The sequence below is a fragment of the Numida meleagris genome, chromosome 16 (assembly GCF_002078875.1).
Source record: "Numida meleagris isolate 19003 breed g44 Domestic line chromosome 16, NumMel1.0, whole genome shotgun sequence".
Taxonomy (NCBI): Eukaryota; Metazoa; Chordata; class Aves; order Galliformes; family Numididae; genus Numida; species Numida meleagris.
The window spans coordinates 1397494-1418824 of record NC_034424.1 but is presented as its reverse complement, the minus strand read 5'-3'; the positions used below and the strand labels follow the sequence as shown (position 1 = coordinate 1418824).

General features: G+C 44.7%; 1 protein-coding gene across 3 annotated transcripts in view; it reads right to left on the bottom strand.

The window, feature by feature from the left end:
- PNPLA7 (patatin like phospholipase domain containing 7) overlaps positions 1-21331 on the bottom strand; it is a 121244-nt gene that overhangs the window by 60377 nt on the left and 39536 nt on the right. For all 3 annotated transcript variants that reach the window (XM_021413645.1, XM_021413646.1, XM_021413647.1), the window contains exons 20-21: positions 12703-12816; positions 1604-1664 (exon numbers count right to left, since the gene is read on the bottom strand). In XM_021413645.1, the coding sequence (XP_021269320.1) occupies positions 1604-1664; positions 12703-12816 (175 nt within the window). The remainder of the gene's footprint in view (positions 1-1603; positions 1665-12702; positions 12817-21331) is intronic.

Genomic DNA, 21331 nt, shown 5'->3' with positions numbered 1-21331 from the left:
AACTGTGGACGCATCTCCAATATATTGTAGTAGGCTGAGCAAACACAAAGAGACCATGGGCAGAGAAAAGCATTTTTTGACAGAAGTATGTGATGCACGTAACAAAGATCTTCCCGGACAGTTTAGCTCAGGAAAAGAATGCTAGGTGTGTTCTACAAACAGTTCTTTTCAGTTTTATACCATTTATTTCCTCTATAACCCCTCTCAGACAATCACACTTTGCTGCTAGCACCTGCCAACTCAACTGTAACCACATAATAAAATTAATGTCATCTAAATTAAGATTTAGCAGCCAGCTCATCTTATTTCACCCTGCAAAGCTCCAACATGTGCCATTCTTGAGATGGACATATGGAAGCACATGATATATTGGAATTGATATGAAAACTCATTTAAAGTGCACATGCAAGATCAATAGTACGCTGTAGGACACAAAGAAATACCAGATAAGCCCTTTTCAAATACATTCAGTACTGGAGATATTCAAGTCTTCTAAAATAGCTCTCTAAAGAACATTAAATAGCTTTTCTCTTTTAGGTGATCTTCAAGAAGGTATTTGTAGGTTCAAAGAAGTTACATATCACTGCTCCACGCTTTCATCTCCATCGGTCCTTCTCTCCTCAGAACTACAATGGCTGTTCTCTGATTCAACTCCTGTTGTTGCCTACCACTAATTTTCCTTCTATCTTCTCCAGAGCACGTATTGTCCTATTTCCCAAGCAGTGCAAACTCTGCCCTTTGACTGTCACTGCCTGTGACTACTCTAGGTCACAAGGGCATTTCAGAATGCACAAGAGATTAAGAACAATTACTGCTAGAGATATACACCAAACGGATGGTGTATACAAAGCGCTTGAAGAGTGGACTTGGAAATCCACTCCCCAAAATGCCTTCAACACCTGCAAGGGGACTGCTTCATTTTCAGTCACCTTGGAATATCATAAAAACAGCAATAAAAGAAATAGCATAGAATTTTTCTATTAAAACAATCAAAAAACCACAACAGCAAAGAAACCCACAACACCATCAGTAGTTAACACACATTTGTTCTCTTTTAAAAGCTGCTCAAGAACAACCAACTACGCAAAATTGCCTCCTGCTCACTTCAATTAGTAAATACACTTTGGTTTGCCTCTGCCACATGCATAAAACTTAGCAACCAATGCATAATAGACCATTTGCTCTCAAACAATTCATTGATATAATGCAAATACAGACATACTAAGTCAGTCAATACACAGATGCCACTCAGCATGACTATCTGATTCAAGTCTATCGTGGCAGTTATTTCTAATGATCCCTTGGAGCTGTTCTTTTGCAAGAAATTTCATGGAAATTTCTCTGCACGTACGTGGCAGTAGTTTTCCATCTCATTTGCAAACCGTTCCACTCCCATACTTACATAGCCATGTCCCCCCACCAAAAAAAATGGTTTACTTATATATAACAAATTAAACATTCACTTGTAACAACCAGCAGCAAAAATATTTATGGACAAGTTCTCTTGTCAAGTATGTACGTTCTTTTTTCTGAATTTAACAGTGCACTTCTAGTTCCAAGGAAGCACCAGAATGGATGGGAACACTGCAGCAATGACTCTTACCTCCCTGCTGAAGGCTGCCAAGGATCTTCTCACCCAGCAAGTGAATAAGTCTGGTCACAACCTAGCAATGGGAGACAAGAGGAAGAAAAGAAACAAACATTCAGGCAGAATATACTCAGAATAATGTAATTAAATGGATACTTCTAGGTTTTGTAAAACTTTATCTTCAGTTGAACAATAAAGAGATAGTTTTATAGCCATAACTTCTGTCCTGGTTGTAATGTATGGCGACTGATCATTTGTCTTATTTTACCTAGAAAAAAAAAAATAACAAAATAAAAATATAACAGAACAGCCATTATTTAACCTACACTGGAAACAGAAGGAAAAAAAAATCCAATTAGCTAGGGGAAACATGTCAAACCCTGTTTTCAGCTCTGCTTTCTCTCTGCAGTGTGCTTGTACCCCAACACAAAGTCACTCTGTGCACTCAGTGCTTGTTGTACACCTCCTCCTGCTGTAAGCAGCTCAGGCTCAAGTCTGCACTCCAGCTCCCCATGCAGTCCTCTTCCACCTGGCCCCCTGGGCACTACTCAGTACACTGTAAACAATTTTGGATGTCTTGAATTAAGGGGACAAACACACACTCGAAGCACACAGCGTCACAACAAAATACTCAGCAGAATGTTTCCCCACCACTCCCACCAGTCACGTCTGCGTGGTCCCTTTGAGGGGACAGACTTTTCTCTCCCCCTCAGCCGCTCCAAAAAAGCTCTTCTGCTGGCAGTAACCACCATCCTCATAGCCAAGCGAAACTTGCAAGCTCACCTTGGACACCAATAACCAATATTTCCCAATAACTGGTAAGGTAGAAGACTAATCACTGCAATATCAACTAAAGGTAGAGTTGAAAAAATGCATTATTTATTCTGAAAGATCTCTGCACAAATGTTTTACCACATAAGAAATAAGATACCTAAATGCATTCAGAATCATCGGAGTTATCATTAGATATTCTCCCCCAGGCAAACAAATGAAAGTCAGGTCTCCAGCAGGACATCAAAAAGCAAAACAAAAAGCAGAACAAAAAGCCCATAGAAATCCCACAGCGTCTCCAAACTAACAGGCAGCAGCAAATGGCAACCTCAGGACAAAGAGGCACGCTGCTCCCCGAGGAGCAAGCACTTCAGGACGCATCCTTCAAATACAAGATGGTGTAAGCGCTGTGACAGCTCAGCTCCCCGTCTGAATCATCCCATGTATCCTACTTCAGAAGAGGTTGCCACAGAATGAGACCTCGCAGCTTTAAGGTACAAACACCGATCTCTTGGGAGCATCGCCGTCCCCATGTCCCACACGTTCACCTGCCAGCCCACACGGACACGCTACGCCTTCACTCCAGCAGTTTGGGAAGTATTATTTATCGATATTTTACACTTCTGGACCACTTCAAACATCAGAATTTTAATTACTTTCTAAAACCAACTCCTGTATTTATAACTTTTTCCTCTAAGGAGAGCTCCAGTGAATTTAAAGAAAATGTCCAAGGTTAACGACAGAACTAAGAATAGAACCTATTGGTCTCATTTTCCAGCCGGCTGCTTGTAGTACCAGGGAATATTATTTGTCTTGTTTGCAAAAGCAAGCCTTGCAGCCTTGGTACATATAGATATGGGGAAATTATTTCCCCGGTGACTTTGTAAGACAAGCAAATTGCTCACCATAACAGGATGAGTCACCCTGTCGCAGTCATGGCAACGTCGAAGGAACATCAATTTGAGATCGTAGCTAAGAACTGGCCTGAAATTTCCTTGGGGTTCTGCATTACCTACACTATACATTTTCTTCCACATTAAAAAAAGGCAACCTTTTTCCTTAACAGAGGTTTGGCCATCAGTTTGAGGGAGAAGTCATTACACATCACCCTTCTTCATCAACAATAGATCCAAGCTTCAATGACCGACATAAACCTGTTGCTCCGCAGAGCAGCCAAAGCAGCCCTCACCAAAGCAGAATTCAAAATCAACAGACAAAAAAATAAAAGAAAGCCAAAGCCACCCATCCATCAGGTTTCCCAACAGCTCCAGGCAAAGGCAGCCCTGGCTGAGCGACATGGGATACAGCAGCAGGAAAGGAGGTGGGTGGCATGAATGGGCTGCCTGAGCTCTGGGAGGGGAGCAGAAGCAAGCCCTTGGGCTAGGAAGGGATAGCAGGGAAACACATTACTGCAAACACGCCAGGGAGCACCCGCCTGGCAGAGGCACCAGCAGGAAAATGCCAACTACCCAGGGTAGTTGGCACCTCGGAGCAGACATCCCTGTGTTACCTGTCTTGGTGCATGTTGAAGGAGAAACACTTGAAATTGGTAGCAAGGGGAAGTACAGGTGAAAAGGCAGGAACTCCGACAGTGCTGCTGAGAACCAGCTACGCAAAATGGTCTCATTCCCACTGCAGCCCCATTCCTGGGGCCAGGCAGCCTTTCCAGCACAGTCAGAGATGTCTGGTGCATTCAGCCCTGGATTTCAGTCTCTCCTGGCACCCCAAAGACATGCCCTGCTCCCACAGACACAGCTGCAGCCCAATCTGTTGGCATTCCGTTTGGATTTAAGGTTTGACTTTGGTTTGAAGGAAAATCTGCACTGCAAAAAAAGGCAGCTAGTTAGAGTGCAGATTTATCCAAGGACGATGGGAGGTTTCTAAATGAGGCTACAATAATTAATTGCCTGCAAAGTAAATGCAACTTTTCGACCCCTCACACTACAGAGAGAGGGAAGCACGGTTGAGTTTGTGAGGAAGTTGAATTTACCATTCCTCATGATTATAAACCATGCTTGCAGTGAGTAAATCCTGTTCAGTTAATCGCAGTTAATCACTTGAACCAATAATGAGCAGAGACCTCAATTAGGCACTTCTGCTGTAAGCCAGGCACAGATTGGGCTACACAGATGAAATTGCCGTGCTGCAGACTGAGCTCATCCTTGGGTAGGAGAAAGCCACCCTTGCCACAATGCTACCATTTCAAGCTGTAAAATGACTCAAAGTCCGCATTTGCCAGGCTTTGCCAACAACTTACAGGGTCACACACACACCAATAGGGGCTCTCAGGGAGGCTCAGGGCTCTAGAGCCAAGGAGCTGCCCTGCACGTTGCAGAGGGCCAGGTAAATAGCCAAAAAGAACTCAGAAGCACACAAGTTCACTCTCCAGAGCTTATGCAAGAGGCCAGAAGGAAGAAGGCTTACTTTACAGGGCTAGAAAATAGAGAAATACCCCATTTCAAAAGCCATTCAGGATTCCAGGTGCATCAGTACCATTGTCCAAAAGCCCTGAAATCTCTTCTCCTCCTGCAGAGGCTGCACCTGTAAATTCATAAAACTTGTCCCACAGCAAGGCTCTCAGGTGAGACAAATTTTGCAGAAGAAAAAGCTTTGTTCCTCTCCCACGCCCTTATCTTCCCAGATTAGCTGATCAGAGCTCTTCTGTGCAGGTCAAAATAAGGAGCGTTTCACACAATCATTTCAACTGGAAGGGACCTTTAAAGGCCGCTTGGTGCAACGCCCTGCAGGGCACAGGGACACCTACAGCTCCATCAGGTGCTCAGAGCCCCGTCCAGCCTGACCGTGGCTGTCTGCAGGGATGGGGATTTCTCTTCCTCAAACGGCATTAGCACTTCTCTCAGCACCATTTCACTACCTCCTAGCTTTGATCTTGCCACTTACCACCTCAGCTACCCAGAGGTGTGCTTGCTGTTCCCGACACAACCCCATCCTGAGGAGGACCCACTCGGGTTCGCCCAGCAGCCCCCACCCCCTCGCATGCTCTGTTACTGCACTTGGTACAGAGGTGGTGGCAAGCCATTAATTTTCCCTCTGCTTAACTAACGTTAAATTACAGAAGAGACCTGCAGCCTCTGCATTGCAGGGCAGGGACTGAACTTCCCATTCCCAAGGGGATCGTATTCTCTGACCTTCAGATGAGTCACTTCAGCTCCAAAACAAATCTCCATCAGCGATGGGGGCAGGCAGGATTCCAACACAACACCTGCCAGCAATGGTGCTGGCACCCAGCTGGCACCCCATCCACCTCAGGTGTCAGGTATTCTCCCGAGCTACCTGCTTCACACTAAGGTAATTCCCACACTTGAATAGCTGCTGTTACCTGCAGTGCCCTATTTCCTGTAATTCCCTGAAATATTTCAGCCTGCTGTCCACACCTCCCTCACCTTACAAAGCCGGAGTCTAGCTAAAGCTTTTCTTCCTATTAAGCTGTGAAACTCTAGATCTGCTTTACATTAAGCCCTTTTGAATGTGATTTTAATGCAAATTCCGTTGTAAATAAGCGTCCATAGGAAAGCATTTTCTTCCTGTGAGCTGCACAGATTGCCTGACAAATAGACTGCCTGTTAATAGAGACCGACGGTACCAAACCAAACCCATCTGTCTCAGCTAACTTTCTACTAAGCCAATCTAGAAAAATCACAAAGATTTCACAAAATCCGCACCAATATCCTGTTTCTGAATTCACAGACTAATGCAGCCACAGCTAATTGATTTAAAGGGCACTGAGTAGTAGTACAAATTCGCCTTGGTTAGGAGAAACATGAGTTGTGGTTTAACCCAGCAGGCAGCTCAGTGCTACACAGCTCACTGCCCCATCAGAAAAGGATAAAACCCAGGAGATAAAGACAGTGTAATAAACACAACACAGTTATCACCCACTGACTCATCCCCAGCTAGTCCCTGAGCAGCAGCAGCCACCCCAGTTTTATTGCTGAGCATGACACCATAAGATTTGGGACATCCCTTTGGGCAGTCTGGGTCAGCTGTCCTGGTTCTGTCCCCTCCCAGTACCCTGTGCATGCCCTGGACACTGTGAGAAGCCAAAATTCTTGACTTACTGTAAGCACTCCTCAGCAACAACTAAAACATCAGTATGCTCTTAACACTGCTTTTCTCCTAAATCCAAAACATGGCAACACATCTCTACAAAGAGCATAACTCCATCTCAGCCACAACAAGGACAACCCATAAGAAGAAAAACCAAAACGAAATCACCTACTCGTCAGCTCTGCCCCACACCACACAGGACACCAGCCAGCTGCACACCAGGCATGAGATCACCAGCTGGCTCCTACCTGAGTGTTTACATTCACAGAACGAGTGCTTCAGCACCTCAAGGAGCAACAAACTCCCCATTTTCAAAGCGGACCAATAATTCAGTGTCCTGGGTATTGAAGAGAAAGTGTGCTTTGTTGAATCTGTCCAGTTTTGGTGTTCTATGATGGGACACGCATCCTTTCACTGTAACCTCCTGCCTCTCCTACCTCTGCATGGGCACATCCTCACCCCAGGGTGGGGAGGGAGGTGGGGTGGGTTGGAGCATCACAAAGCGTGCTGCTCCTTGTAGCACAAAAGGCAAACCAACCACAACACCATGGACTGAGTCAAACTCTTTCACCACTTACTGATATTTTATTTTGTGATTGCTGAAAGGCTTTAAAAAAAATCTAAACTAAGGATTAGGTTTAACTGTATGTTGTTTTGTACACTTAAGGCACAAAAAACCTTTGCAAGAAAGCCAAGAGACGGTCCTACCCCTTGTCAGCGGTGTCTTCTTGTCTGCCTGCAAGCTTCTGGTTTAGGAAACCAGCCTTGGCTGAGGCAGCCAGGGAGCCAGCCTGATGCACAGCTTGGATCCCATACAACCAACCACTACAGAGCCCTACAAATCCGAGGGTGGTTTCCCTTCCAAGTCTATTCTGATCCTCTCCAGTGGATCCTCTAGCATCATCCACACCCAAAAGAGCAGTGTTCTCGCAGTGAATAAAATTGCTCACAGCCGACTGATGTATTTTCATCTGACTTCGAAGTTGAGAAATATATATAAAGTATATTTAAAAGTTAAGCCTTTAAAACTTCAAAACAGGCAACCGACAGACCACTTTTAGTTTAAACGTTAAATAACAATTTAGTGGCACCTTCAGAGCGTGGTATTACAGACCTGCACATACATCTGATCTAGTTAAAAGACAAGTAAATGGGTTCTCTACCACACAGAGACCCAACGTGAATGAGCTGGTGTGGAAAACAGGGCTGCCAAAGGTTTTCTATTCTACAAAGTAAGTGCAATTGGGTTAAAATAGTAATAATAGCTATTGTATCTATACAAACTCACACAATAGCAGTTCTGTATCTGTAGAGCTCATTCCAGGACTGGAGATTATTTTCTCCCGGCTTCCTGAAGGCTTTTTGGGGTGGGAGCACAAGGGAGGAAGAGAGGTAAATCAGCTCATCAGCTTCATAAAGCCACGGCATCATCGAGGCTTGCTCCCTCCCACATCAGTTAGCCTACAAAGCACTCCCCTTGTCACAGAACCAGGGAGCTTAGCAGGGGGTCTTGGATTAAAACTTGCACAGCTCAAGAACCGCAGTGACAAAGCAAATCCGAAATGCTCACTCACAACCATCCCTGGCACCTTTACAAATGCCACCAAAGCACACAGAGGAACTGAAGCTTGATCCTGGGGTTGTTTGAGCTTCTAATGCCTGTGATCAATCATGTCTCGAAGAAAAATGTCAGTCTCACATCAGCGCGATGACTAAGCACGCACTCCTGCCGCCTCACCTCGGGGAGCTACAGTCAGCGACCACGCTTCCGCTGAACGCTTCTCTTTGCTCCTTTTCACATCCGCTTCTCCCACTGTCAAGGAAAACTTATTTTAATGGGCCAGGAGAAAAAATAACAAGGAAAAATCCAGAAGCGTGGCCTCTCCTGACCTATTCCATAGCGCTACATCAAGCTTGAATAACACGACATGCAATATCCACAGTGCTGGGGGGAAGCGCTTTGAAAGGAGTGCACGCTACCGAGCTCACTTTGTAAGGCAGATAACTCTAGGGAAAGTTCCAAAAAGCTCTGGCTAAAATAGGCATACAGACACAGCAAACCTCACTGCTAAAGATGGATGATGAGTTCTGAATATATTTAAAATCCCGAGGGCAGACTTAGAGCATTAAAAGAAAGATGCAGAAAAACTCTGCGATTTCTAGAGCGCCTTCGCAGCGTGCAGGAGGTTGTCTTACAGCTCACTTCTCCACGGCGCCAAAGCCATTTCTCAACACAGCTTCCACCAGCGACGGCAGGTCTAAATTTCAAGTTGGAATTAGAAAAAGATGAAATAAAAGTCTCAGCTCGGTAGAGGCAAAGATAAACTATGAAATGCGATCCAAGTTACACGCTGATGTTAGAATATCTCTAATCTGTTAACAAATTCTGTGCTTTTGCTACTGATTCAGAACTGCTTCATGGTGCCAAAAATCGTGAGCTTGCTCGCCGTCCTACTTTTCAGAACCGAAAGCAGTGATGAAAATAGAAAGAATCCATTCCATTTCACTCCTGCAACTCCGCAAAGCTTCGAGCAGCACCAGAAGCAAGCGCTGACGCTGTCGGAGGAGCAAATGCTCCTGCTGGCTGAGAGCCCCCGTGGGCGCGTTGGGGAGCTGTGCCTGCAGACACGAGTCCTGAGACGCCCTGCACTGTGGACCACCTGCAGCTGGGAGCATTCAGGGTGCCCTATCCAGAGCAGCTCAAGGTTGGGATGCTTTCCTGAGGAGCTAGATTTGACTCCATGCATACTGAGCAGGATCTAGAAATCAACATCTGGCATTTTGGGCACGTACTCTGAAAATTTGGCTGTTATTGACTAGTTGGATGAGATTCCCCATGCTCACCCATCTGTTTCATCCCCCAGAATAACAGCAGCTACAGCAGGTCACAAAGACCCCTGCAATCCGCTGTCCTGTCCGTAAAAGGACCAAAGCAGATGTATGGGGAAGAAGACACAAAAGAAGGGAAGCAGATGGTGCATCCCTGAGCATCAGCTGCACAGCACAGCTCAAGGAATGAGAATTACTGTAAGGACGAACAGAGCGTGATTTTGCCCATTTCTCACTGCTGATGAGAACAAGCAATAACTCATGTTTACAATTCTCTCACATATCAGGTAGATTTTTCTACTAATGTATTCGAGAGTTAGATTGCTTGGTGGATCAGAAACAAACATCAGGATTGGCAAAAAACATGCAGGATGAAGCCTCTCCACTACTGGAATTAAAGGGATCTTCACCCTTCGCATGTAATAGCAAAGCTCAAGGGGAACTGATTGGAAGGGTGATTCTATCTCAGAAATTGCACAATTCTTGGCTGTTAACATCTAGTTAGGCTCTATGGAGGAACGCTGAAACAAGAGCAATTCTGCTGTGGGATTCCTCTGAACTAAGAGCATTTCACTCAGCTCAGGGAACAAGCACCACTGGCTGATCACTGCTCCCCCAAGCAAGACTCAGGCGTGCAGAACCTCCTCACTCACTCAGGGACACACATTTGACAGAGGCACGGTTTATCTTGATTTGTTGGGTTTTTTTTCCCCCCTCTGCACTAAGAGGGAAATCCTCCCTCACACTGCAGAATCACAGGCGAGTTATTGCGACCAGGTCAGTTATTCCAGAATGATGCTCCTGCTGCCCCTTCACTGCCACATTCCTCCTGGTTGGACAGGGAGAACACCACACATCCTGCATATAAATCCTCCTACCCGAGCAACAGGAGGGAGCACAGCACAGAGGGAGCTCACCTGGCTCGTCCCTCAGCTCAGCACTGAGCACCACCTCCAACATTATGATTTTCTAAGAGGTTATACAAACAAGTAACAATCCTTTAGCCTTTCTAGGGAGCAGTGCAGCCTTTTCTCAATATCCAGCTGCTGCAATTGCAGTACACTGCCATTTGCTCTGTCTCGATATGGTGAGTAATTCATGCCCTTTCTACCAGAAGACATCTTTATACGCTAGAAAATAGCTATCATTTCTCCCATTAACCTTTCAATCCTTTTGCCTTTACAGGTTAATATTTCCAAACTCCAGCCCACTGTCTTTTGATCCTCTAGTCTCTCATCATTGTGTCTGCCTCTTCCTTCCAGCATGCTGCCACAGGCTGATACTGAAGCTTTTCCAGTATCAGGTAGAATGCAAGGATCTCCCTCCAAAAAGCATTTTAATAACAGAGTTATATTTTCCACCATAGCATGGCATTGTTAAGGCATGTTCAGTTTCTGATCTCTATGATCCCTGGATTCTTTTTCTAGCAAATTGCTGCCCAGAGCCTTCTCTGAATGCAGTATATTAGTTTGCAGCTCTAAGACTTCTCTCCATTACATCCCTTGAACTTCACTGTTGACTCCACACTTTGCAGTAGATTTCAAACTTCCTAAGCCAATTGTTTTTCTCCATCGTTTGAATTCCCTCTCACTTCCATACTTCCTCTCTTTGTCTAGTGGATCCAAGGGGCAAAAAGAGAAGACACAAGAACTCTGCAATCATATAAACATTTTGTCTTATTTTCTTAAGACAGTCCGAAGGCAACAAATCACCTTAAGAGAGACAACTTTTCCTTTTGTTCCATTACAAATTATTAGCTGAACTATACGCAAGTCTAAGATCCTCCAAAATTCAGTCCTCAAAAGGTTAGGAATTTGTGGCTGACAGGATGCATTAGGAATTTGTGGCTGACAGGATGCATTCTTTACATACAGGAGGATTATTTGAATTCTATTACAAATACACGTTTGAATTGTACTACAAATACAGCGCTCTAGTTCAGCTTCAACTGCAAACTGGAAAGATTCACAGCTCTACACATACCACCTGCAGGAAAGGAATTCTGCCCTTTGAGAGAACAAGAAAAGGAAAGAGTGGAAAGAGCGAAGACACAGAAATTAATTATTGCCCGTGATAAAAATGCAGAATCAGAACCCAGCCCTCGTGCAGCTCAGCATTCATGATAATACTGAACGTTAAATGTTTAGTGCTTGCTAATAATTCACGGTTTAAATGTCTATGGGTAACATTTAAAATCATCGACTACGCAAGGAGAAAGGTGGTTTGAAATTCCAGCTGGCTCATTTCCTCATCTCCTGCTCAGTCAGCAAGGAGAACGATATCAAAAGGGCAACTCAGCCAGCATGCCATGCTATCTCTGCCCAGTTTGTAGCTAATTACGTACAAGAAGTTGTCTATTGCTACCAGTTCATAAACGTGGGCAACAAATCTGTTAAGCTGAACAGATAAGAATAGAATCGGCAAACTATTTAGGAAAGATTCAGGGATTCAGGAGTGACTTATTAACTGATAAGGGAAGCCCAAAAACGTTTCAGCAAAAATTGTGCTTCCGTGGAAATCAGAAAGATTCTGAACACTTACTGCAATGATGAAACTCTCCAGCATTAATACAGACAAAAACCTCCAAGCTTCTGTAAGGTGAGAATGCATGAATGCAGGCTTTTTATTTCACAATTTAAAAAAAATAATTATCTCTAAAATGTTATTATGGTCTTAAAAACACAGAAGAAGATGAATAATTTAATCACGCTTGTCACTTTGGCCGCTTTTTAAGAAATCTGGTAAAATAACTACGTGTCTTAAAGAGAACTAAAAGAATAATCAGAAATAATTTGAAGTATCAGCATTAAAGAATCGTTTTTAAGGCTGGTTAAATGATTTAGTGCTAATGGCCCTGATGCACTTAGGGACAAAAACAATTAAATTTTAAGTCCGTCACTCTTAGATTTGCAGGAGAGAGATATAACGTCAAATTAATCAACGAAGATGAATGACTTGATGGATTCGTGGGAGCAGTCACAGACTCCAGGACATAAAGAGATGGCGGCAGCTGCGGAATGAGGATGGATGGCACAGAAAGGGAGGAAGAAGAAAACCAGCTCCCAAGTAGCAACGCTCTGGAAATAAAAGTATGTATAATCAGGGCTTGACTTTGAGTCCCAGTGAGTAGGACAAATGAATAATAACATTTTAAAGTGATTGTTTAAATCAAACTGCCATTTATTGTTGATACCACTAAGTGATTTCCACTTTAAATGCAGGACATGCATACGTCGTAACGTGAACTTCTTCCGGATACACAGAAGACAAAGGGAGAGAAGCTGGTGAAAGTCTGGAACAGATCAGACCAGATAGAGACAGAGAACAAAACATTTTCTGAGAACACATCAACCATGCAAAAAATCCAGAGGGCTCTGTGCTAACGGAGAGTTTTAGCTCCCGAGATATCACTTTACGTAGACAGAAAATAGCTGAAGTTTTCCTACCTGGGGGAATTTGCGTTTGATAGATGTCAGGGCTCCCTCTGGGAGTTTGGCAAGTTCTGAATCTCTGACGGCATGGACTGTTGTGGCTCTAGGCTGATGGGTTAGTGCCTCTACCTGAAAGAGAACAGAGCCCATGCATTAAAGATAACGTATAGTGTGTTGTAAAAACAGCGTGTCGGGGTGAAGAAACAAAACAATTCCCAAAAAGGGGACTATCATACTTTCTGGTCACCTGCACTGAAAACAGAATATTACTTTCCCCCCTACCCCCCCAGGAGCCCTTACAGAGGTAGCTTCCTAAAGGCACATCCATCTGCAGCACGTAGCAATACCTGTTCAATCCACATCTCACAGACAGATGTTCTGCTGTCTTGCACTCTCATAGCACCAGAAGTTATATCTTTTTGCTGTATCTTTTAATCTTTCATTTTTAATTGCAAGAAAGCCATCTGAGAGAAAGAGGAAAATCCACTTCCCTACTGCTTTCTCTTCCTTTGTTCATCCTCCCCTTCCCAAACACCACCCTGAAGTACATTCGTTTCAGTCTCAGAAGCTGAACAGCAGCAACCTTAGAACAAGCAAGAGTTCCTAAAAAAGGGAAGAGGAGCAAACCCGCACATCTTGGCCAGAGGAGAGCTTTGTTTTTCCCAAGTACATGCATGCATATCTGTGCTGCGTAAACACAAAAGCATGTTACAGTGTGCAGCAGCCTGAATATACCATCTGATTACTTAATTTAGAAACAGCTGATTTATTGGGAATAGAAATTTAAGAAAATGATGGCACCATGAAAATGAATATTGAGATATTCTCCTTTGCAGGGAAGAACTGACACAATATAAATGAGGAATGGGTTGTGAAGCCCCGCTCTGGAAAACACAGCTGTTCTCCGAATCCCCTGCTGCACCATCCAGAGCCCTGAACCCGGCACCAGCCCCTGTGTTGTTTTGAAATGCAGAAATCAAATTCCCTGGTGAAGTATTTTCACATGCCTAATGAGATCGCCCGCTAGGCGAGATGGCGTCACTCAGAGCTCAGGCGTGAGCTGCAGCATTTAATTGCTTAGTAACAGCCCAGTGCACTTTTGGAAGTTCTAGCACTAGGCAATGTTTACTGGGTTTAAAATCCATACATCATGCATTCAGAAAAAAAATAATTGCTGCTGTACTAGCTGTAATTACCGAGATTAACACAAGAACAAACTCCCCACCCTGGCTGCAATTCATGGGCGCTTTGAAGAAAAACAAGCACCAACTCCCATTGTAAGCTGCCCAGCAGAAATAGAAGAAAATTATGTATCAGCTTATAATTACTTTTTACAGATTTTGTTGCATAGCTTATGTTTACAGCAAATTCCAACGGATGTAATGCCTCCCCTGCAGAACCAGGGCTCAGACACAGAGTTAACGGGGGGGGATTACACACGGTGCGCCGGCTGAGCTGTGCCAGACATGCACTTCTGCCCACAGGACAAGGAGATTAATTTAAAACACGCGGCTCTGTGACCCCACTCACAAGAGAGCACTCTTGGAAGTCTGCATGTGTACAAAATGGGCAATCTGGATGGCTACAACAGTTGCAATTAGTCCAGAAAGCTGAGATCAGCCTGTTTGTGTCATTAGTTCTTTAAAATAGCCAGGTCAGAGGAGCTTAATTCAACAGCAGTTGTGCTGTGTGTGATCGGCCTCACAAGTAAATGTGAATTAACTCTATTTTGCAAGACCTGGCCTTTGGTTTTTGTTCGGTGCAGGGGTGTTTTGTTATGTAATGACATTTGAAACCAATTACACAGACCACAGGCAGTGAGGTGAAGCCATGCCATCCCTGTCCATCTACCAGTCCCCTTTAGGGTTACCCCAACGGTTGTGCAATATCTTCTGTTCATCTCTACTGCCAGCTGTTGACCTCAGGTTTTTGCATCTGCCATTAAGCTTCCTTATTCTGAAGGCAGGTTAATGATTGCAATCGCTAAAATAAAACCCTTTCCTCTCAACCAGTCATCAACCGAGTTCAGTTTGTTCAGAGAGGAACACTCACAGTGTAACACTCTTGTCCACTCCTCCTGTTATATGCGAGTGCATGAAATTAACTGCGCTCCCAACAGCTCACAGCCTTTCAGAGAAGATGGGATTCATGAAAAAGGAATTACATTTCAAAACAAAGCCTCAGAGAATTTTTTTTTCTCCCAACTGTGACTTTGTCTGTTTCAATTGAATGCTGTTTGTCCATAGGCAGAGCAAAAGGGAGATGGAGAGCTTCTTCCAACCTCCTCTACTGGGAGCTGCTCAGGTCTGCAGAGCAAGAGGCATTCACAGCACCACTGCATTATGCACCCCTGCAGCAAATTTCTCGAAAGCAATTCCCAACTGATTACAGAGAATGGATCTTGTGCTACCTTTGCATATATGTATTACACAAATCTTGCTTTCAGCTTGGCTATTCTCATGCAAATACACTCCAGTATTGTAGCTTTGAAAATACCTGGGTCCCAGACACTGTACACCAAGAAATTCAAGTTTTGCTTTGTCCTTGGATCTTATCATCTGCATTCCCAACCTCTACTTCCATTAGTTTTCCCAAACTATTCGTTGGAAGAGGGAAGGTTCCCATTCCAGACCTCCTGTAGGACTGTTCTCCACCTTTGCTCTTGCTCCCTCCTTGCACCCCGCGCTCACCATGCCCTGCATTGCACTAGTTCTACATTTTCTGCTCATAGGATACTGCCAAATCGAACAGGCACTGGCTCCTCTCACCCTTTTCAGGGACAGAAGGGCATTCTAACCATTGAGTCATAGCTCTCCTCTGTCAATCATGCTTTTCTTTGCATTTATTCTTCATGGACTGTTTGAGATGTTGCTTATTCAGAGGCGTGTGGTTAGGGTTTTTTTTTTGGGGGGGGGGGGGGGGGGATGGGGGGGGTTTTTTTGCTACTTTTGCTCTAAAAAACAAGCTTCAGTCAACACGTACTTAAAATCATTTCAACTTCAAGCCACGTTCAAATTGACTTGGCTCCTCTGTCCAGTGAACGCTTCAAGCAGCTTCCTCATGTTTCAGGTTTGTAAGCAACACAAGACTTAGGGATCTAGCTTGAACCTGAATATGGACAAAATCCACCCGCAATCAGCAGATCAACCCCCACCATTACTTCTGGTTACACAAAGAGGGGTAGGAAATAGTATAATTTTTAGATAAATAAGTAGATATATCTATCACCTAGGGCTTTTTCTGAACCTCATCTCAGACTGCCATAATCATCATCTAACCCTTCCAGCATGAACAACACAGATGCAATATTTGTCCCATTGTAAGAAAGCATCCGCGGCCTCTTTCCCATTTCTTCTCAAATGTGAGTTAACACAATACACTTTGCTCAAAGCAAACAGCACTTCTTTTGGTCCTCTGGCTCTTCTCCCAAAGCATCCGCTCCTCCTCCTTGGTGACGAGCCTCTAACAGCAAGCTCTGCCCTTCGCTGGTGCTGGTTTTCCTTTACCTTGCCATTTTTCATTCACCCTGCTCTCCCTCAGACAATTCCCTGCTGTTCATGGAGCTCCCTGAAGGCTGCAGCCACCTCTTCCCTGCTCTGGCTCTACTGGCTCTTCTTCTCTCTGCCACCTTATTATCTGATGCTGTGAACTCAGCAAAGCCACGCTGCAGTGCTATTTCTGCTTTGCAAGCAGCCAGGCTGCCTTGTTCAGCAGTCATGTTGCAGCACCGAATACCCCATGCCCTGCTTGTGGTTCTCCCAGACCTGCCCCATGGCTTCTCATGCACAGTAAATACCAATGTTTCCTCTCTTCTATCCCCATCACATCCTCAGAAGCCTGTATGTACATCACTGCCTTTATTCCATCCCCTCTAAGAGATGCACGAAGCAATGCTTTGAGTGCTATTAATAATTTGCATGGAGGAGCACATGGAAATTTCGAGTGTTACTCTGTGGTCCTTGCAGTTGATCACACATTTCATGCAGAAGGTGATCCCTCCTTCACTGCTGCAGTTCTGTTGTTGCTACCACTAACAAAAAGAAGAAAAAAAACCCACAGACAGACCTATGCTCATTTTAGTGTTTCTTCCAGTTAATTCTCACAAGCTTTTTTCCATCTTCTTCTAATTCAGCATTAAATAGTGATAAAAACACATATGATGCATCACGTACAATGCCAATGATTCACAACCTTGGCTTACAAGCTTTTACAAAGAAAAAGTGTTATAAATCCTTTAAAACAAGGGAAGAAAGTAATTTATATTCTCACGACCTCTTCTGACTCCACTTTCAACAGTCATCCCTGACAGTTCCTCCAGTTCTCTCCAAATTACACAGTTGGAAAGTAATATCCAGCAAGTGCTCTGTGTGCTGCAAGTTGGTCTAATTACTCCAAATTCCTTTTTGAGCCACATCCAACAAAACACTTTCAACACTTGCTTAACTCCAGCATATGCAGCCTACTATTGCAGGAACCTGCTTCAGCAGGGGACTGGACTCGGTGATCTCCAGAGCTCCCTTCCAACCCCTGTGATTTTGTGATTCTGGGTGAATAGCCCCAGCAAAGGACACACAGGTATCCACATGTTGAGCCTTAGGCACCTCAGATACATCAGGGAGGACTTGACCAAAACCAGGGCTCCTTCAGGTTAGCCTGTCTTCAACCAGTAGTAAATTCATGTGCTCTTTTGGTTCTTCCATGTATTCCCTTCCCATCCATGCATATAACACACTGCTTTCAGCTTCTCCTCCTTTGTAGCTGTTACTTCACCTCAATAATCTTTTATTCTCCTACACATCACATTTCTTTTTCTCATACCAATCTTTTCCTTGCTGTGAGCTCACAAAAAGCAGCCATGTTTGCACAGCACAAAGCCCAGCCGTGCACTGCCAGCCTCCAGCACAGCACCCCAGCGAACACCGCAGGAACATGAGGTCTGGGTGTAAGAGGACTCTGAGAAGATCTGAACCCCAGGATTTAAGTTAACTTAAAACCTCCATCTTCCAATCACCCTTTCCTGACAGCCCCAATCACTGCCTGCCCATCAGCCTGGTATTTGTATGGTTTAATGTTTTCATGCTCACTTAGGACGCTGGCAAGAATTAGCAGCCCAGAAACAAGCACACCTGGGAGTAGCAGCACCTAAAGACACAGGGGAGCCCACGGGACAGCAGGAGACACAGGGGTGAGATACACCACCCAAGGAAGTGCACATGCACCAGCGGAAGCATAAGACGAAATATCAACACTGACATCTGCTGATAGTTTAGGAGGCTCATGGAAAGAGAAAAAACAAGGCAGCCACACAGGTATGGGCAGCACGTTCACATCCCAGCAGCCAGCAGAGCCGTGCAGGCAGACAAAAGCCACGCACACGTGGATTGTCACAGCGGTGCTTCTGCCAGGCTAGGACAGGAGGTGAGGCTGCTGCAACTGAACACGGCCATGTAACGTAATGAACATTCCATGAAGGGCAACCTAACACTACACGGAACATTTCTCTTCTGGTTTAAACAAGCTGCTCTCAGGCATTTCCTCAGCTCGTCTGCACCTGAAGCAAACACGTGGCTTATCTCAAATACGTTTCCTCCAGCCATCAGTTTGGAGGGATCCAAAACATTAACTTGCTTTCATCAGAAAAGGACAGAGGAGACACTGCTGGAAGCAATGAACGAGTGGGAAGTGCAACCAGACGAGCTGCAAATCGATGCTATTTGCGGGAGCAGTGCCAGCGGATGAATGCGGTACACCATGTACTCTTGAAAGTTGTTCTAACAACCACTTTCTGCAATCCTTTGTGTGCCAAATTAACCCTGCGGCTGAGGACATCCAGCACTTACACTATGCAGAAAGAAAAATCCAAACCTCTCTTCTATTTATATGTAAGTTTGGGTATAGGACACACAGATATACCAGGAAGACACGTACACGTTTAACATATATTCTATAAATGTGTATCCATATATGTAAAAATGAAGACTGAGCTTCCTACCTTTTGTAATTAAGGCAGTGGAAGTCAGGTTACTGCTTCTCCAGAGAGAACTGAGCCTGCCTGTAATAGCAGTGCAGTGACAGTCCTGTCGCACCGCTGAATGTAATTAAGGGACAGAATAGAGGAGGGTACAGACAGGGAAGGGAACTGGTAGCAGAGCTCGGCTGTATCTGAGCTTCACTTCCATCTACACCTGGCTGTAGAAAAGATGGGAAGTTGCACACACACACATTCCGCTCCCCTAAACCAACAAAAAGCCTACAAATGCACTAAGTGCTACCTGGAGCACTCCTCCCCCCATCCGCCCCCATTCCCCTCCAAAAGAAAATAGCAGCTATTAAATGTATGCACGTTGTCTGAAGAGCATCTGCGAGCATCGTGCCACTGACAGGCGTGCAGCACATTCCTGTTACGAGTGCATGGTGCTCAAACGTCAGCAATGCAAGGACAGAACAGAGCACAGTGACCTGCTCAAACAGCTTCCAGCAAGGGAAAGATCTGACTGCCTTGGACTCAGCTTCACATCGCAAGAATAGCACACCCAGCTGCAACTTCAGCAACATCCTTCCCCATTCTTTACTGCTGACTCTCTCCCCATGAATACTTTACCTTTGCTTCCTGCTGTTTGTGGGCCTCCAAGCACTGCCATGATAGAAGGGATCACATTTCTCTCCCTTACTTAATGTTGCTAAGACAAGTTGTAAGGGAAAAAAAAAAAAAACAACTCGTTTGCTAACAAATTATGCATGTACTTCAGAAAGGTTGAAGGGGACACGGTATTAACTCACACCACTTGCAACCCAGCTTAGTTTGATGCAGCTTTCCTCAGGATGGAAAGCAGAAAGGAGCAGAACGCAGGGGAAATGTGAGACCATCCCGAAGAGGTAACCAGAAGTTGTATGGAGAGTTAACTGATATTTGGACAATAGCAATGACATAATCAAAAGGAAGTGTGTCTGGAAGAAGAAGGGACACACAAAGCAGTATAAGGAATGGCAGTTTGATGAAAGAAGTCACCTCTCTGAAATCCAGCAGGTCACCACCCCCACTGCAACCTCTCACCACAGACCCTCATCTTCTCTTGGAGCATTTGGCTACGGAGCTTTATCAGTGGCACCTACAAAACCAAATGACTTCCCCACACAGCATCAACATCAGAAAAACTAACACCAGACCCTGCCTAAGTTCTTTGCAGTCAGCAACTAGACTGATAAACTGCACCACAACCATTTTCAGCTATGGTCTCCTGCTTACGTTAGCTGTTAGAACTTGATCCAAATCAAGACAAAACATAAGTTGTGGTAGGTGAAAGAATAACTTGTGGCAGGCATGAGAATCTGAAAAATATACACTACTCAACAGATCCCACCGTGAGGAAGCCCCTGGAAAGTGAGGTCCAGCAGGCTCAGAGCAATGACTTCCCTTCAGCCAAGAACATCCCTACAGCAGCTCTGGAAATCAGGACGCTGAGCTTCTAATTTCAGCCTGACACTAATTTGGCTGTGCAAATGTGAGCTTCTTTTTCTCAGAGCTTCCTATGTCTCACGTCACCGGTAAATGCTGTTATCGTTGTTTTTCTTTACAACTTCACACCAAAGATACTAGGCAAAAAATAATTTTAGTAACATATTACCAAGACAGGCGGTGCAAGAGATGGCAAAAGAACACCTCCCTCCAGAACCACGTGTTCCAGCTCCGTGCAGAGCAACTTCTGGACCTCACCCGCCTCCAGTTTCCACAGATACGGGCTGTGCACAGAGCACCTGAGGTTCCACTAATCCTGAATTCACCTCACATCTCTCAGTGCCTTAAGGCTTAGGAACTGTAGAATTCACGGTTTGAATAAAATCACATGCAAGTATGAAGAAAAAAAAAATCTCCCGCTTGAAAATTAGCAACGGAACCAGCCGTAACAGAGCAGAACTTGCCCAGTTTTAGTGCTGCTGTTGAGGGCACAATGCTATCCAGCAAGCTTGGTGCTGCCGAGAGCAGGCGGTGTATGACAACATTAATACTGATAAGGAATAAAAGCCTGACAAGTGTAATCCTGATGCCGGTGTTCCCTTTGAGGATTACTCAGCAATTAAAGATTTCTAACAGTGTTACATTTCCAAAGGATGGAGCCCCAAACCCCCGAGGAAATCAGAAGCCATTTACAGATTATCTCGGGTTTTAACTTTTTAGAGAGGAAAAAAGCCACGCACACTGAACTATATTAACATTAATGAGATGAACAGCTTAGCATCTAAAAATACTGGGAACAGCCATTATTTCTAGAGCGTAGAGCGTGATTTCCTGCACAGCAGATCTGGTACAGGATGCCGCAGCACTGGCAATGCATCTTCTTGTGCTGCCCTGCACTGGGAATGGCAGTGCACAAACGCCCTTCTGCACTTGTTTTGCCACCCACAAATGAACGAAATCCTCCAGGTAAGAAGGGGCGTTCTGATTGTTAGAGAGAGGCAGAAAGGGTCTCAAAGTAACCAAAACGCTGCTGCACATTCCCCAGCAGCGCACAGCCAGAAGCCAGCTGGTTTCCTGCTCAGACGCCACAGCCAGCAGTTCTCTGGAGCAGGTGGCTACAGATAAGTCTAGCTACGAAGCATGCAACAGCCCTGCTTTTAAAAATATCAAAAGCTCAACAGCTGTCAC